At 37.7% G+C, this 20,067-nt stretch overlaps 1 protein-coding gene across 1 annotated transcript; it reads left to right on the top strand.

Annotated features, from left to right (window-relative positions):
- Positions 1-15,210: 15,210 nt before the first annotated feature.
- Positions 15,211-19,420, top strand: IAPP (islet amyloid polypeptide; the record flags this gene model as incomplete). The annotated part of the gene is made up of 2 exons (XM_084256014.1): positions 15,211-15,290; positions 19,231-19,420. The coding sequence occupies 2 exons, from the start codon at positions 15,211-15,213 to the stop codon at positions 19,418-19,420; spliced, it is 270 nt and encodes an 89-aa protein (XP_084112140.1).
- Between the last annotated feature and the right edge of the window lie 647 nt (positions 19,421-20,067).

The raw sequence follows: 20,067 nt of genomic DNA, 5'->3' as shown, positions 1-20,067 counted from the left end.
CACAAATTAGCCTGTTTATCACCTTCCCTAGTGCAATTTACTTGGTACCTACATGGGGCAAACCATTGGGTAGTTGGAGTAAAGAGACTGACTTGGGTTATTTCATCAGCTTGTCTATCTCCATTGGCAGTCACTGTCTGTGCTGCACTATTAGTGCGCCTTATAGCCCATCAGACACACGTACTGTTCATGTGCCTATGGTTGAATAATAGTTGTTCCCCTGGGCCTCCCTGGTAGCACAGGGGGTTAAATGTCAGCACTATGAGGGAGCTAATCCACATGGTGCAGCAGACCTCTCCTGACTCGCCTGCTGCTCCCCTCAGCAGTGTATTTCAGTCAGTCTGCCTGTTCTGTTCTCCACTCTGTCTCTGGTGAATCCTCTCATCCCCCGCCCTCTGGCCTGTTCCCCAGTTCTTGTATGCATAAATAAACAAATCTTTAAAAAAATAATAAGTTGTTCCCCTGAAACCCAGCACTATGGTTTTACCTTAATTTTACCCCCCCAAAAATCCTAGTTAGGGCTGAGATTAGATGTTTGCTAATGTACACACTGCTAGGCAGTACACCATGTAGATTCAAGAAATTCGTGCAAAATAAAATATGACTGAAGGCTGGTCTTGCTTCTCTGTATCCTGTTTTCAGATTGCCAGAATAAGTAGTAATTTTCACATGTCATCCCCCATTCTATTACCACATGTGATGAGTTGCTGAGTTTTGTTGATTTTACTTTATAATATCTGCTGAATCCATCCACTTATCCTTAAATTAATGGTCATCTATTGTTTTGAGTTTCTAGCACCCTTTATACTTCCTTCTGTTTTCAGAAGCTTTCTACTGAATTTTTAAAAACTCATTAATATATGAGTCTGTCCCTTTCTAGATGGGGAAGCAGTAAGACTTGCATTTTAAGAGACACTGTGACCTAGTTTTTATTCAATGGAGGAAACTAGTCTGAGAGAATTAGTCTGAAAAGTAGAGATCAGAGAAAAAAGATGGATAAAGGGAAATATCAGGAGTTAAAGTTATAAATTAGAGTTTAGGGATTCTGTTGTTACTAAGGCCTGTATGAAATTTTCACTACTTTATGTTTTTGTTACAGAAGTCAACAAATTCTCCCTTTACTGTGACCTGGTTTGAGTTACACACCTATCACCTGTAACTAGAGTTGTGAGTAATACATAGTGCAAGCCAACGTGGTACACAGCGTTCCTTCCAGCTTGTCTCCCCAGATGGACCTGGCTCTCGGTGAGTCATTCCCCAAAATGTGAAAAATAAAGTCCTCAATCTTATCATGCTTCTAAGGCCTTATGTGATCTGACCCCAAGCTACCTCTCACATTTCATCTCAAATCATTCTATTGTCCATGCATAAGCCACTGCATTTTCTTCAGTTCCTCAAGTATCAGCCAGTCTGGAAAGCTCTTACTTCCTTGTTGCCCTGCCACCCTTCCCATCTCCCTAACTTCTGCTCATCCATGCATGTTCCTTCAGGAGGTCTAATCTAACAACCTGGGCTGCATTCCAATTCCTGTAATATATTCCTGGTCACCACATGCTTTAGTGGTGACATGCTTAATGTAAATAGATTTAAATTGACCATATCTTTCCTATGTTTAAGTCTGATCAAGTTTAAGTTCCATCAAAGGAAAGATCCATTTGTCTCCCTCACCTTTGAATCACCTCTCCCCTCCCCTACTTCCCTACCTTCATCCCTAGAACAGAAGAGATGCTATTAGTACTGGCTGAATTGAAAATGAATTTTAAAATTCAAATGAGGTGTTTTTTACATGTCAAATTTTCAAAGCTCTATTTTATACTCTATACTGGTAAATATTTTTCATTCCCTGATGATGGATGTGTAAATAGATGGTATTTTAGTGACAATTCATTGGTAGGTAGGAAATCTTTAAAAATCTATATAGCTTTTGACATGGTCACTTCTAAAAAAGATTAACCTAAGAAACAAATTATAGACTAAAGAATGTGCAAAGGAATATTTATCTGCTTTGTTTCAGTAATTATTTAGTACTGAATTTCAGTTAAATACAAAAAGAATCATAGAATAAAAACCAATGCTCAACAACAGGAGTTGTTTGTTTTATACATAGTATACAGTAGAATAAAACATGGCTAATTTAAAATTATAATGTCATTACTGATATAGAAAAATGTTCAGAGCAGGTTATCAAATAACAAAAGGTGGGGCACAGAAAGGTTGTGAATGGTATAGGGGGTCACTTTGAATCTATATGAAAATCTGTGTTGGAGGCTTTTCATCAAAATGTTGCGTTTTATTATCTCTGAGAGATGAGATTGGTTGGGTTTTAATATTTTTGCTTATGTATATTTTCTGTTTCTTTATTGAGTATATACTAGATGATTTAAAATTTTTCTTTATAAAATTACTGACATATATGGAAAGTTTATAGTGTTCAGGCACTGTGCAAGATGCTATATCTGCCTCATCATTTAATAATCACATAATCAAACAAGAAAGCTGTTGTTATGTAGTGTTACAAGCAAGGGATAGAGAGTCAAAGAGAGATTCATTTGCTCGAAACCACATAACCTGGATTTCAAGCCAAAATGGTCAGCCTTCAAAGCCCTTGCATTTAATCATCAACCTATAGTAAGAAGGTACCTAACCAGGCCTCCCCTGGTGGCACAGCGGTTGAGCGCTGGATTGCGAAGCTGCCCGCAGCCTCTGCAGCACCGGTTAGATCCCCGCCCGCCCTGGCGACGGTCCCACATGGCGACGGTCCCACATGGCGACGGTCCCACATGGCGCGCAGACCTCTCCTGCCACCCGCTGCTCCCCTCAGCAGTGTACTTCAACAATCTGCCTGCTCTGCTCTCCCCTCTGGCTCTAGTGAATTCTCTCACCCTCCCGCGCTTCTGACTGTACCCAGTGCTTGTATAAATAAATAAATAAATCTTTTTTAAAAATTAAAAAAAAAAAAGGTACCTAACTGTGTCCAAGGCACGAGGCTGAAAGGCAGTGAATTAGCCCTCACTTTCAAGCAACTTAGAAATCAGTAGAGAAGACTTGTAGACAATAGTTTTTGACCTAATTGAATCTTGGGGCAAAATCCAATGGTAGTATGAGAGGGACTCAAGGTAACTTCTGATGCCCACAATCTTATGGAAGATGTCAGGTCCCCAACTGTGTTTGTCTCTTAAGTATGACCTTGAGAGGTCTACTTGATTGTATTGTTTTGTCTTGTTTTTAATATCCTGTTCGCTTTTTTTTTTAAATTTTGTTGTATTTTTTACTGTGGTAAGAACACATGAGATCTGTCCTCTTAAATTTCTAAGCACACAATACAGTATTGTTAACTATAGGCACAGTTTTGTAAAGCAGATCTCTATAACTTATCCATCTTGTATAATAGAAACTTTACACCTGCTTAAGGGCAACTCCCCATTTCCCCCTCCTCCCAGCCCCTGGGATGGGGTTCAAGTATTTTAGACCCCTCTTAAAGGGGAGTCACGCAATATTTGCTGTTCTGTGACTGGCCTATTTCATGTAGCATAATTTCCTTCAGGTTCATGCTGTAACATATGGAGCTATAAGACTAAGTCCTTTAATACCTTTATTTTTTTAAAGATTTATTTATTTATGCATACAAGAACTGGGGTGTAGGCTAGAGGTGCAGGGGTGGGGGTGTGTGTGAGCAGATTCACCAAAGAGAGTGGGGAGCAGAACAGACAGATCAACTGAAATACACTGCTGAGAGCAGCAGTGGGCGAGACAGGAGAGGTCTGCTGCACCATGTGGGTTAGGTTGCAGGTAGGCCAGGGATGGAACTCGAGCTGTAGTGGCTGGAAATAGCTTGATAGTGCTTTGTCTTTAACCCATGGGCCACCAGGGAGGCCCAAAGTCCTTTAATGCTTTTAAAGCACAAACTATTAGAATTTTGTCTAATTGCTAGGAACCACCATCACTGCCTCCCCTGCCCTGATGTCTTTCTTCCCTTTACATAAGGACAACCTTAAAAAAGGAAGATCCCCCATTGTGTTTCATAGATTGTAGATCACATTGCACACCTCCCCAAGCCTGTTCAGTCCAGACCTATGTTCTCCGAATGTACCTCTGGAAATGCAAAGACATAAAAAGGCTAAGAGGGATGGATAATAGCAAGTAGATAAAATTCCAACAAATTTCAGCTGCTGAGTCCTCCTAAAGCCCATAGTAACTCCCTCTGGTAATTGCAATTCCAGTGTCAGTAAAATCTCAATTAATCCTACTCTGTTTTTTTTTTTTTTTCAGTATCTAAATTATCGCCATATTTCTCTCCCTTACCCTGATTTCAGTAAGGTCATCTGATGAAAGAACTCTCTCAGTTGAACATTTTATTTGAGCCTTCCAGTTAAGGGTATTTCCGTGACTGGGTGGAGTGAGTGGGGACAGTATCCAAAAACACCAGTAGACAACAGTGGTCCTTGAAAAGCTGCCCTTGTGTGAACATGCCTCTCTGCCTGTCACCTGCTATTTATAGATAATACAGTTATTGCCTTGAGCATCTGAAACACATATGCATTTGTTCAGATGGGTAGTTATTGACTCTTACACCCACAACTTAAAACATAATGTAGCACATATCTTTAATTCTTTTATTTTAAAATACATTAAAGCATAAATACTCTTACCCTGGGCCTCCCCTGAAGGCTTAGTGGTTGCGCTGGGCTGAGAAGCTGCCCACAGCCTCTGCAGCACCGGTTCAATCCCCAGCCCCTGGTGAGGGTCCCACATGGCACACAGACCTCTACTGTCTCGCCCGCTGCTCCCCTCAGCAGTGTATTTCGTCAGTCTGCCTGTTCTGTTCCCCTGGCTCTGGTGAATTCTGGCTCTGGCTCTGGTGAATTCTCTCACCCTCCCATGCTTCTGACTGTACCCAGTGCTTGTATAAATAAATAAATAAATCTTTTAAAATAAATAAATAGATAGATAAATACTCTTACCCTGTTTCTCTCCCTGCTGATGGGTCCATTGCTTGGTTGGCTGTTCCTCTAGGAAAGGCAGTAGGAGGAGTATAGGTGGATGCAGACAAAAATGTCTCAGTTGGAGTGTGGCAGTTTTGTCATCAATTTGCACAAAGTGAAATCATTAATCTTTAAAGGAATTTTGGCATAAATGATTAAACTTTTTCACAGTGGTTATGAAATAACTAGATTTCAACTTTAATTATATGTTTCTTCTGTGAGTAATACTGCAGCACAGCCAAGGGGTAACCCTATTAAATTATGATAGGATCTGTTGAAGTAATCAAATCCTTATCAGAGATTTTCTGGCAGTATACATTATTATTTAAAACTCTCTAGTGTCAGTTTGGACCCCAGTATTCATAACCAAAAGAAATATCTTTTTGGAGCCAGTTACATTGTCATGGCTTAGGTTGGAGATTCCTTAGCATGAAATCAAATGGCAATAAAATTCAAATATAGTAGCCCTATGTATAAAGTCTTCCTAAATACAAAACGAAAGCAATATAGACAGGATTTTAAAAAACTAACAGGCTTCTGAACCATCACTGGGCAGTAATATTATATAGGGGGAAAACTTTAGTCCTAAGGCAGATTCTACAGCATTCTCTTCAGCTCCAGCTCTGCGTGCAACCGGCCCGCAGCTGCCTGCTCCCCGCCATGGCTACCGCTCCGCAGAAGAAGTCGCCCTCTGTCCCTAAGCCCCCCAATCCCAAGTCGCCCCCCCCACCCCCGTCCCGGAAGAAAGATGACTCCTTCTTGGGGAAACTCAGAGGGATGGATGCTGGCCTGGAGGAAGAAAGTCAAGGAGGTCTCCGAACTCCAGGAAGAGGGCATGAATGCCATTAACCTGCCCCTCAACCTGATCCCATTCAAGTTGGACCCTCAGGACTTGATGCTGGAGGAGAATGAAGTTCGAACAATGGTGGCTCCAAACTTACGCAGTGACCCCAAACCCCAAGAACTGATGAAGGTATTAATTGACTGGATTAATGATGCTCCATGAAATAAGCCAAAAGGAAAAGAAAAATACTGGATGGTCTCATAACAGGAATTTAGAAAACCTAAATAAGGACCAGGAAAAAGACTAATTATAATAAAGTAAAAATCAAAATCAACAAGCAACTATAAACCAGAGACACACTGGGGGGTGTGGAAAGGAGGGAGTAGGGTCAAAAAAGAGGGGGGGATTGTATTGGGACTATAATCAAGATGAAAATGCATACATTGTTCAAAAATGAAAAATGATGTAAAAAATATATGAAATAAAATAATAATTTAAAAAATGATGTCTTGGTTGGAGAAAGAATCACTGTGAAGGATCTGGCTGAAGATTTGTATGATGGGCAAGTCCTGCAGAAGCTGTTTGAGAAACTTGAGAGTAAGAAGCTGAACATTGTTGAGGCCACCCAGTCAGAGATTGTGCAGAAGCAAAAGCTGCAGCCAGTCCTGGAGAAGATCAATGAAACCCTGAAACTCCTTCCCAGGAGCATCAAGTGGAATGTGGACTGTGAGTTTGACAAAGGAAAATGGAACTGTTAATTGATCCCACCATGGGGGTTCTCCGAAGACACCCAGTAAACTGGCAGTCCCCTCATGGGTGCAAGTCTGTTGATCTCTGAACAAGGTGTGCCCTTAGAGAACTCGCACATATACACCACTGGGAAAAGTAACAACATGTCAGAATCCAGTGTGCTATTCTGTAAGACTTTGTGTGCAAACCTCACATGAGATTGGATGGGAAAGAAAACTTCCATTTATTGAGCTAGTTTTGAGTCCCAATACATTTTCAGACAGCTGTGGTCTCCAGCTTGGAGAGTCCTAGGGTGGTGGGGATCCCCAGGTGCATACAAGTAAGAAGCAAGGAGCAAGGCCTTGACTCTGTTCCAAACACCATGCCCTACCTCTCATCTCATTTTCCGGAAGAAGCAGAGATATGACTCAGATTGTAGGCAAGGGACAGAATTTAAAATTCAGGTTTCACATCCAGTATAACCCAGATCTCAGAAAGTATAAACCGTTCATTCTTTTACTGTTTCAAGGGCCTAAGTGTCTAATACAGACTTAACAAGTCCATATCAGAATAAACATGAAATCAGCAGGTCAGGTGAATCCAGTACCAATAGCATATTTTCTATTGGGAGGTCAAGATGGTTTCATTCTTTGTAATAGATAAAAATGACCTTAGATTGTGTTTTAAGTGTAAAGGGCTAAACACTATGCCTATGACATCCACCTTAGACAACTTACATCAACAGGCACCCTGCCATCAAAAACACAATACCTCTCAAACTTGGGAAAGAAAAAGTAATCTTCACCTCTCAACTTAGAGACTCGGCAGCTGCCAGTCACACCCTCTTCAGCATATTTCTAACATCTGACTTGGGAAGCATGTGGCCAAGTACCCCCTTCAGCACGATTACACCTTTGCTTGCAGAGTAAAGTTAGTTGCCCTGCATGGTGGCCAGCTCTTGGAATGGGCCCTACTTGCCAAGCACAGGGAGATTCCTGAGGCAGGAGGAGGGGCCCTAGGTGCTCTTCTACTATTCTGTGTGCCAGGAATGCTGAGAAATTGTCAGTGGGGAAGGAGGATATGGCTAACCCACTAATTTGGGAAATGCATCTGTATTTTGGAAATTCACATTAGTCATAAGCATTAAAATCCTCTGATAATGACCCCTGCTTGATTTCCTGTGGTCCTAATTCCTTCTTCTTTGAATGTGACTGTTTCCACAAATCCCTCTAAACAAAACACCTTTTAACTGATCAGGGAACCCAGTTTGGGAAGGCTGAGATCACAAAGTGAAATGTTTTAAAGTCGCATCAGAGCCAGTATCTTCTGTGGCTTTGATGACTTGTTTGGCTCACATTTACTTTCCCTTCTTACAGGACATGCATAAAATCATCACTCATAATACCACTCGACTATTTTCATTTTTTGCCCATTTTTGCTGTCCATATCAATGCATATTGTTACTTGATGAAGGCATATACACTCTTTTTTTGTTGCTTTTTCTTGTATCATACCTATTCTCTGAAGTCCCTGGGGTCTTTGGTGTTATGATTTTTGATCACTGCTTCTATTTTGTGGGGTAGATTATCCCAGAGGTAACTTAGCCCTGTGTTGATGGTGATTCTTTTTAAGATCTTTTCCAGCCTGTTGCTAATCCCAGATAGTGCCAACTTGAAGGTCCTACCTCGGTTGTGTCTCTTTTTGCTTCTCTTAAATTACTTCTAGAACCGAGATGAATTACTATGTTAGAGGGAATTATTATCTCGGTAGCTAGCTCCCTGCAGCCTGTTTACAAGCTCCAGTGGTTTCTTCCACAAGGAATGTGGCAGGCACAACTCCTGGGACAAAACGGCCCCTCCTCTCTGCTATCTTTCCTGGCTGTTTCTGAGACTGTTGTATTGTCTTTCCACTCAGGATAAAGGTGGCAGGGACAGTTGCTGAATTACCAGGGCTTAGGGAGTTCTGTTCCTTTTTCAAAAGTCACAATAATTTGTATTATTGAAAATTTAGAAAATAAATGAAATTATTAATATCTAAAAAAACATGCTTTTTACATTTTTGTAAAATTTTACATTTTTCCTCAGGCTATTTGTGTATTTTCTGAAGGATCCATAGGAAAATAAATACATAACAACGACCAGAGTTTGGTGGCTTTGGTAGGAGATAATATGTGATTTTTCTAGTAGACCTGGTGATACACTTTTTTCTTTTCTCTCTTTTCATTTAGCTCATATTTGAAAATGTCTGGCTCTTCTCCAGAGGTTCAGTCCAATCCCAAGATTAAGTTCAAGAACATGACCTTGTAAACACAAATCAAGCCTCTGCCGCTTAGAGTTAGAGAAAACATAGATTAAATTTGCAAGAAATTGTCTGCTGAAATTATCAGTTTGCAATATTAACTGACCAATATAAAATGATTTTTGGAGTGGATTATTTCACTGAGGTAACCTTACAACTTTATATAGGCTTCAGCTGTACAGTTTCTTATCTTAGCAACTGAAATATATCATCCCACACCCACACCCTGCTATCACCCTTCACCAATCCATGGGCTCCCCCTACCCACTCCTTACTCCTTCCTTTCCCTCTGGTTACCACCATTCTGTTGTCTGTCTAAGGGTTTATTTTTCTTTGGTTTGATAATGTCTTCCCCTCCCATTTTATATTCTACAGGTAAGTGAAATCATATGGTTTTTGTCTTTCTCCTCCTGATTTATTTCACTTAGCATAATCCCCTCAAGTTCCATCCATATTGTCACAAATGGCAAGATTTCATCTTTCTTTTTTTTTTTTATTTTTTTTTTTTTTGGTGTGACCCTCACCAGTGGCCGGGGAATGAACCGACGCTGCAGAAGCTGCTGACAGCCTCTCAGCCTAGCGCCCAACTGCTGCGCCACCATGGGAGGCCAGATTTCATCTTTCTTTATGGCTGAGGAGAGAGAGAACACACCTTCTTTATCCATTCAAAAAATGAACTTTTTTTATTATTGCACTAACATTGGGATAGGGATCTCCCCCTTCAAGTGTAGTTACCACAGTGTACCCACTACCGAAATCCACATAGTCCTTGGTGCTACCTTCCAATTTTGTTCTCATCCCATCCCCTTCCCTTTCTAGTAGCCTCAGTTCTATAGTTAGCTTTCTGGGGCTACTTCTTAGTTTGCCTTTGTTTGGTTTCTTTGTTTGGTTTCTCTATATTCCACATACAATTGACACCATCTGGTATTTATGTCTCCTTCTGGATTTTTTTTTTTTTTTTTTTTTGGTGGGACCCTCGCCAGCGGCCAGGGAACGAACCTGTGCTGCAGAGGCTGCAGGCAGCCTCGCAGCCCAGTGCTCAACCGCTGCGCCACCAGAGGAGGCCCTCCTTCTGGATTTTATCTTACTTAGCATAATCCCTTCCAGCTCAATCCATGTTGCTGCAAGTGGTATGAGTTTACATTTTTTGATCACTGATTAGTTTTCCATGGGGTATATAGACCACTCATTTTGATCCACTCATTTGTTTTGGGGTACTTAGGTTGTTTCTTTAGCTTGGCTGTTGTAAATGGTACTGCAGTAAGCATACAAGTGCAGGTTTCTTTTCAAATTAGTGGCTTTGTATCCTTTGGGTAGATACATAGGAGTGGAATTGCTGGGTCATATGGTAAAACTGTTTTTAGGCTTTTGAGAAACCTCCACAAAGCTTTCCAATAGTCTGGGCCAGTCTACAGTCTCACTACCAGTCTAAGAGGGTTCCTTTTTCTCCATACCCTCACCAGCACTTGTTTCTGGTGTTTTTAATATGAGCCATTCTCACAGGTGTGAAGTGGGTATCTCGTTGCGGTTTTTATTTGCATTTCCCTGATGATAATAAGTGATGGTGAACATATTTTCATGTGCCTACTGGCCTTTCTTATGTATTTCTTTAGAGAAGTGCCTATTTAGCTCTTCTGCCCCCTTTTTTGATTGGGTTCCTTGTTTTCTTTTTGTTGAGTTGCATGAGCTTCCTATAGTTTTGATATCAGTCTATCAGTCTATTGTCAGACATATAATATGCAAATATTTTCTCCCATTCAGCAGGGTGTCTCTTTGTTTTCATTATTATCTGTTGATTAGGTGAGAGCTTTATATGCACATGTACATATGTGAGAACCAATCATATTGTACACTTTAAATATGTACATTTTATTCCAGCTGTACAAATGAAGTTATAAAACAACAGCACCTGACAAGAATAGAAGACACAAAAAAATGGAAAGGAATTCCTTGCTCATTGATTTGAAGAAATAACATTGTCAAGATGGCCATCTTACTCAAGCATACAGGTCAATGCAGTCCCTATCAAAATCCCCAGTATTCACAGAATTGGGAAACAATATGAAATTTATCTGAAATTACAAATAGCCCCAAATAGCAAAAATACTCCTAAGAAAAAAGAGTAAAAATGGAGATATTATGCTCCCCACTTTCAAACTACAGTACTAAGTGATAGTATTTAAAACAATATGATATTGATAAATAAAAACACAGAGATAAATGGAACAGAATTGAGAGCCAGAAATAAAACTACATATAAATAGACAACTAATTTACAACAAAGGTGCCAAGAATTTACAATGAAGTCAGGAGAGTCTGACTTCATAGTACGGGGAAAACTGGAAATCCACATGCGAAAAAAATAAAATTAGAGTATTATGTAACCCTATACACAAATATTGGTTCAAACTGGATTAAATATTTGATTATAAGATACAACCATATAATACATAGAAGAAAACATTGGCAATAAGTTCGTTGACATCATCAGACTTAGAGACATTTGGGAGTACAATACCAATGGCAAGGGAAATACAAACAAATGGGACCACATCAAACTAAAAGGATTCTGAACAGCCAAAACACTTGCATCAAAATGAAAACACATCCTACTGAAGGGGAGAAGATATTTATACATCTGTGTCAGACAAGGGGTTAATATTCAAAATATATAAAGAGCTCATAAACTCAACAATGAAAACAAATAACCCAATTGAAAATGGACAGAGAAAAAGGGGGTGGGTAAATTAGGAAAAGGGGGACAATTTTACAGTGAAGGATAGATTTGGATTTTTATTGGTGAACTCAGTGTAGTGTATACGCCTGTTGATTTTCAATGATGCACAAGTAAAATTTGTAAATGTAGAAGGAATGATAGACTTGAACTAGCACTCCTAGCAACCTATAATAAAACATGATTACAGGCAATTATTACCAATTATTGCTAAAACTAATAAGTAAAAGGCTGATGGAGAACAAGAATAGAAATTGACTGACAAATCTGACCTTGCTGATCAATCTGAACATCACAGAGGAGACTGAACCCCATATCATGCCCCCTGATGCAATTCTTAGAACATAAATAGCACATGACTATTCTTAACAAAATACACCTGAATTGGATCAAGCCTGTAGACCAAACTACCTGCAGAAAAGAATGCAGATGGGAAAGGTACACGTTGAGTGATAGCACACATATGCCATTCAAAAACTCCAGGATGTGGGGAGTTCTGCACACTGTGTGGCCTCATTCCTTCAATAGATCAAGTGTACAAAAAAGAAAGGAGGAAAAGTTATATGTTAAAAAAAAGTCCTAAGAGAGCAAGCAAATACTATTTTTTTAGATTCTATATCCAATAAACCAATTAAAAAATTTTGCTATATAAATTGAAAAATATGTAACTACTGAATGAACTATTTAATGATACCAAGGAATTACTATAAACTTTATTTTAAGTTATAATATAGTGGTATTCTACCTGTGTTGTTTAAAATGTCTTTATCTTTTATATGTATAACACAAAAAAATTACATATAAAATTATAAGGTGTCTAGTATTTGGTCTAATCTAGTGTGCAGTGGGAGGAAAGTAGGCAGTTATACAGAGGAAATATGACAGAGATCTGCTGATCACTTGCAATTCTATATACATTTGAAAATTTCCATAAAAAATTTAAGTACATAAAAGTATACAGGTAATATTGATACATTACAAATGTTCATTAAAATATTTTAGGAGGGTGGTAGAGAAGAGAGATGAAAGTGTCAGAGAAGTAATTACTTATGCTCTCTGAATCTCAGTTTCATCACCATCAAGTGGGACCAAAAATGTCAGGTCCTCCTTTTCTTTACTCAGGTAAAACATTTCCTTATAACATTTAATTTCCCCAGGGATGAGAGAGAATCAATTTTTGAATATTATATTTAGCACCTTTAACATCTCATAGAAAAAAAAATGTTATGAAAACAGAGTAACTATATACCGTAAAAGCAGGCATTTGGGTCTAAAATGAACTGTGGTCCAGATACCAACGCGGACTAGATGTGTGACTGTAGGCAAGTTATTTGGCATCTCTGGGCCTCTGTATTACACAATCATTGAATAATTAGAACTACTAAACATCTTCAAACTGTATCCCTCAGCTTTGAAGAAGAATATGAAGTAAGGAAACTTAAGTTTTTTGAACTTTGAGAACTCCCCACTTTTTATATTAAACTGACAAGCACATTTCACTGACTGTTGGATTTTTTTGTTGCTTTATATGATAATAATTTGTCACAACTTAGAAGATTAACTTAAATACAACTTAGAAATACAAGGAAAAAAACACTTGGAGAAAATCAAATTTGTTCCTTCAAATAATTGTGATGTTTCTTGGGTTGGAGTGAAAACAAAGTGTGGAGACCCAAAAGTGTATGGTACAGAAGAACTATCGGTGTTTTGGTGGTGGGTGTGGTGACATACATCAAGACTGGTTTATACAGTGTTGTAAACCAGTGTTATTGCAATAGAAAATACATTGATTTTTCTATATAATAAGAGGAAATGTCAGTGAAAACATGTTAGAGTACATAGTAATGTAGTTATGTACCATGTCTCTCTATAGACAGACAAATTAATTTGTGGATTGAAAATTACTGTTTCGGGCCTCCCCGGTGACGCAGCAGTTGAGCACTGGGTTCCAAAGCTGCTCGCAGCCTCTGCAACGCTGGTTCGATCCCCGGCTGCTCCCCGGCCACTGGAGGAGGGTCCCACGTGGCACGCAGACCTCTCCCGCGGCCCACTGCTCCCCTCAGCAGTGTACTTCGGTCCTTCTGCCTGCTCTGCTCCCCGCTCTGGCTCTGGTGAATTCTCTCACCCTCCCACACTTCTGACTGTACCCAGTACTTGTATAAATAAATAAATAAATCTTTTTTAAAAAAAAAAAGAGAGAGATTTAAAAAAAAGAAAATTACTGTTTCTTTTAAGTTCCTGTGTTTATTGCAGCACTATTTACAATAACTAAGATGTGGAAACAACATAAATGCCCCAAAAAAGAATGGATCAAGAAGCTGTGGTATATACACACAATAGAATATTACTCAGTGATCAAAAAAGATAAACTCATGCCATTTTTAGTAATATGGATGGAGCTGGAAGGGATGATGCTAAGCAAAAGGAGTCAGAAGGAAAAAGAAAAATATCAGATCGTCTCACTTATAGGGGGAATACATGGAAACCAAACAAAGGATCAGGAGAAAAGACAAAACTTGCAGGTAAACCATAGATATGATGCATACAGCAGGGGAGGGAGACAGAAAGGGGTCAAAATAGGTGATGGAAGAGCACAAGGGACCATGGTGATGGTTCACGGGTACCATGGTGGTTGGAGAATTATGGGGACTACACCTGAGAGGAGAAATCAAGTATGGTACAAAAATCAACAACAATGTAAGAAAATAAATTAATAAAAAAGAAAGAAAAGAAAATTACTGTTTCTATGCTTTTAATACTCCCTTCCCCACCTCATTAAAAATGTCTTTCGATTCTCTTAAATGTCCTTTTTTATACACCTTGCTCTTACATGTCCATTTACTCCTGAATGTTTGGGGATTAAGCCCGTGGAGTCCTTTAAATTAAACTCAACATCTTGGTATCCCTGTCTTCAGTCTTTGCATAGAAACATACTTGTTGATATATTTAATCATTTCTTTTTATCAATTCTTTCCGAGAGCCTATTACTTAATCCTTGAAAATCCACCCTGGCGTTTTCCAAAGATGACAAGTTCAACCTTTGTTGTGTGACATACAACTAACTGCACTGAGAATCTGTACCAGCTTCATTAATATTTGCTTATGTGTGAATGTAATGATGACCCATCTGCCTCTGCCATCTGCAGGCACTTTCTATCTAGAGGGATGGAAATGAATGCCAGAGCCTCGCTGGGCTGATTTCAGAACTGGGAAAGGTGTGAACGGTGTATAAGAGCTGGACTTCTGAGTAGCAAGTGGAGAAATAAATGCTCCAGTGCATGCAAGCTTGGTATTTTTCAAGAAGTTTTGTTGCTGTCACAGGCATTTTCTGATACTGCTGACTCTGAAACACTAAAAGGTAAAGAATTTCCTTTTTTCTGAAAAAGTATTATTTATTTAGGGAAGTTAAAAATTTGCATTAAACATATGACTTATTTTAAAGAAGGGCTAGGGAGATAATATAGGGCAAGAGTAGAGGAGGGAAACAGGAAAGAACATTTTGAAAATATTTGAAAATTGCTGGAATAGGATTAAGGGACTCTATCAATAAAATTATGATCCTTGGAGATGATGTTTCTAAGAAATATTTTTAAGTAGACTCTAGTTTAAAATACCCTAAATCAGAACTAAGAAATGTCTTCATTTCAGTGCTGAATTATTCTTTTCAAGAAATTAGAGAAGCAATGTGCATCCTGAAACTGTCGGTCATTCTCATTGTACTTTACATTGCATTAAATCATCTGAAAGCTATGCCCATGGAAAGGTTAGTAATTTAAAATTTTTCTGTGTAAAATGAGGGAAAACTAGAATTAAATACTTGCTGACTTAAGAGCAATACCTTAAGCTGTTCAACTATTCCTTGTGTTCTGTGTTTTCTAAGAATAGTGTCAGTGGCTGAAGAATCTCTCTCATGAAACTTCTAGCAGACAGGAATGTAAAGTTCCAGTACTGTCAGAAATTAGCTGTTGGAATTTAAGAGGGTCACAGCCAGACCACCAAACAGGAAAAACCAAAAATATAGTCATTTCTACTACATTAACCTGATTCTCAGACTTGAGAAATTTGATGAAGCCATATTTTTTCTGGCAGGTGAGATCTTTTTCCTCAGAGGGTTCTGGCACTGTCCCAAACTTTTTACATATCCTTCTGGAAGTTGAAATAGAAAAAAAAAATCAGGGGGAAATGAAAATTTTTGTGAAGTTAAATTTAGAAGATTTAGTTAAATCATATTTACTCTTAGGGAGTCCTTTCTATATTGTTAACTGTTGTGTTAATTAAACAATCATGAAAAAATATATTCTTCTGGGCTGAGATTACTTCTGAGCTGCTCTAACTGTAATTTAAAACGTGAAAACATTTTCAGTGGATACCCTCCACATCAGGATTTCCTAAGGAGGGTTATTTTGGAAAGTGTCATTTCAGGGAGAATTTTAAGTAAATCTAAAATCTGTCAAGTGAAAATGTGAGCAGTAATTGCAACTTTCAAATGGAAAGCCTTTAAAATGGAATTCTCCTTTTATTTAACACCCTTAAATCCAAATTCATTCATATGTCATGAATACTATTAGAATTTGTTGGTGCCTAAATCAGTTTTGATACACCTATACTTAGGGACTGAAATGGCTATTTAGACAAAAACAAAAACAAAAAAAAATTTACTTTTGAAAAGAATTTGCTTTGGTTCATATTATAGCTCTTCTCATTATCAGTATCTTATCTTTTTTCCTTTGGGTGTTTTCAGTAAAGGAGGAAGTCTCTCACAATATGTAAAGATTTTTAAAACACCTACATATATAATAAATGGCAAGAATCATCATAAGATTTCCTTTGTCATTTCAGGGCTTATCTAGTTTAGAGGTTGTTCTCAGAATTGAGGGTAATTTTCAATTGTTTTTTGTGGCTAAAAATAACTTTTAAACTGGCATGTAGTTTTTTTCTAGTAAACTCACAGAAAGATTGAATGACGACAAGAAAATTAGCAGTTACCTATTTCTTTCATTAAAAATAGACATTTGCTCTGGACCTTCACCCCCAAAATAAACTAGTATTTATGGAATTCATCAGAAATAGAATAGTATATGACATTATTATCAAATTATTTTAACACTGGTCTAACTATCTCTTATTATTAGAAATAACAGTTTCACTTGAAAATGTCTCAAACTGCTTTTTAACAAGTTTCCTGAAATCAGTATGTTTGGTCTTTCTTGTGAGGGAGAGAGAATTGATCATTCTGATCTTTTCCACTCTGTAATATTCTATAATTCTCATAAAAAGCTGAGAAGTCTTAGTGAAAAATATCTCAAACTTTAAACATCTTTAAAAAGAGGAAGTTGAGTAGATTTATTATTCAGTGTCACTTTTCTCATAAACTTCAGTCATCTCATTTGTGATATTTTCAACTTTTATACATGTCTAGAAGGGACTAAAGAGGTCATTGACTTTACAAGTCACACCAAAAATACAGCTGTTATTTTATATTTATGACTGAGTCTTAAAGTTTGCCCACCTATCTTTCAAGACTCAATTGGAAACACCTGCCTAGCAGATAACTGAATAGCAGGTTAGAATTAGGAGATAGGACCCATTTGAAAACTTTTTACAAAGCCTCTGAAATTGGCATGCTTTTAAAGAGGGGCAATTTAAGAGTTCTTCTTTTTCTAGAGTCATCGCTGTTAAACTCTTAGAGTCAAGAATTTTCTTGTGCCCTCAACTGTGCAAATGGTCAATAGCTTTAAACTAATGTCACTAGCTGGCAGGCAGGCCAGCCAACAGCACAGTTCTTGGTAGTCATCAAGGAAAAGCACCTCAAAGTCGAGTGAGAAGCTTTTTACCAACCATGTTAACCCTCTGTTTCCATACTAATGACTGTTTTTGGATAGAAACCTGTATGTACTTGTATGTCCTGACAAAACCACTTACAAAAAAGTGTTATTTAGGAGTGTAGTTTCACAATTATGAAACCAACAAATATCAAACTCTTAAATTATTTTAAGCAGAACGATGACCCCACTAGGTAACTCTAACTTCCATTAAAATCATTTAAAAACCTATCACACTCTTAACAACAATTATCATGTAGACATTTCACATATAGAATATTTCACCCAATGTGCCAGACATTTGCCAAACACACTGGGACATATATCCATTTGAGTATCCCCATTTTGACCCATAATTGCATTTATCACTTTAAATTTATTAGTTTGTAGTGTCTGAGTCAAATTCCACTCCCTATTGCTTTTTCAGGAAAAGCTTATCATCATTTAGAATGTGGTGTCTCGTGTATGAATTACTGTTTCAGACCTTAAAAGTATTAAATCATTTTTCAGAAAACATATTGACCATGTTCATTACACATGCAAAGAGAAATGATTCAACTGGTGACATGAATAAGATTGAAAGGCCTGTGATTGAGTTCCAAAGTGGGTTTCCTTTGTCTGAATTTGGTTTGTCAATGTAAACTTACACCTTACACTCAACAGGTACCCTTTCCCTTAATGCTGTAAGAAAAATGTTCTGTATTGGGGAGGAAATCTGAGAGAAAAAATCCACAAGTGTCACTGAGATTTTACAATATTTTCCCTTAGGCAATCTTTGTACAGAAATGCAGATAATGAAGTACTCTCCACACAAAGTAAACACACTGAGATAAAATCCATTGCATTTGCCGCAAATTATGAATATCTGCTGGCTTCTGGACATAGCCACATATCTGTATCGCTTTCCCTCTACACTTCAGTTTCCCCGTTATTATTTCCCTACCTTTCCTTATAATCAGCTGAAAGGAAGCAAAGATATTATTCTGTACCTATTTCCAATATCATTTGAGAGCATATTGCAACCAATAGAGATTTGGTATAAACTGTAAATAGAAACAAGTTAAAGTTCAAATGAATTATTAAATCATGGTTATCATTTCTGACTGGTTTATAATATTATCATGCAATTTGTCCAGCTGACTGAAAGAATGTGGTGGATATTAATCCTGTTGACATAGAAAGTCTTTTGATTTAACATTTTACCTGGTTTTTTCATTAAAAGTGTTGAAAGCATGGCAGTGAAGTTGGTGGCAGGAAGATGGTAGTATTTGTGTATTTTGCTGAAAGTGATAGAACTCCCACATACAGAGTCACAGTGCCTGACCAGGTGAAGAATTTGATTCCTGCTCAGACCACTTAACACTCCTGATTCAGTGATCTCAGGGAACTTAGCATAAATTAATTAACACTGCTTGATTCTTGCTGGGAAGATGTGGGAAATGAATATAAATACATGTGTGTATATAGAGAGATGAATGGCATTCCATACCATCCAGGTTACATACAATTTTACTTCTACATCTTTTTTGTATATTTAAAAATAGATTCATCAGCAAGACTTAGAAGAATGTAAAGCACTATTATTATTACTATTAGAAGCATATTCTGAACTTCCAGAGAAAGATTAATGTTGATAAATTCCACATTGACTATCCTGGAAGGTTTATGACTCTAATTTTCTAGTCAAAAATTGATTCTACTGTGTCTTGGATCTGTCCAAAATACCTAAATCAGTCACCCAGGATGTTTGCATACCAAAATATTGAGCCTCTTTTGAAAAACTGTTCCTTTAGTTTTCCAATATGAGCTACTTGGGGTCACATAGCTATCTTTAATCCCTAACCTAAGTCTCTAACCTTTCATATTTGTTTGGTGTTACAGTCACCAGATGGAAAAACAGAAGTGCAACACGGCCACATGTGCCACTCAACGCTTGGCAAACTTTTTAATTCATTTCAGCAACAGTTTTGGTACCATTCACTCACCTACCAACGTGGGACCCAACATGTATGGCAAGCACAACACAGCGGAGGTTTTAAACAGAGTATCCCTGACCGACTTTCCCTTCTAGAGGTCAGCATACCTCTCAGCTTACTGTTTTACATATAAGTACTCTAGTGAGTTCCTGAATATCTCAGTGATGTATTTTTCATGCCTAGAGTGAATACATGAATCTGTACTTGCTCTTCTTGTTCTAGAATATATGAATTGTCACATTAGGAATTGTTTTAAATTTAAATTCAATTGTGATCCCATCATAAATAGTCAGTGTCTTTAAAAATGAAATACCTTTCCCCTAGATTTTATTTTTAAAACATTTTAAAAAGTCACTTCCTGTGTTTTGATGGCCTGAGTTTGAGAACAAAGGACTAAAGAGAAGTTGGGAAGTTGGTGAATTACATACAGCAAAGAGAAAAATTATGATTCTGAACATTAGAAAACCAGCAGTTGTTAATACCACTATTAAGCAATTGCTTTTGCATTAGATATATGAAATATATCAGAATGCTATTTCTAAAAGCATAAATGAAATCCTGCACCTGAATCAGTCAAAATGTTTTTAAAAGCTGTGTTCTTTGTTGTATTACCAGATATTAAGAGGCTATTTAAAAATATAAAAGCAACTTGTGTTCGTGGTGAGGTTGTGTGAACATTGTGTGTGTTATCTCTAGTGAGCTTTTATTAAGTGTGATGCTTTTTGTTTTACTGAAGTGGCAT

Source organism: Talpa europaea, assembly GCF_964194135.1.
Source record: "Talpa europaea genome assembly, chromosome: 15".
Taxonomy (NCBI): domain Eukaryota; kingdom Metazoa; phylum Chordata; class Mammalia; order Eulipotyphla; family Talpidae; genus Talpa; species Talpa europaea.
This window is presented reverse-complemented; position numbering and strand designations above follow the sequence as displayed.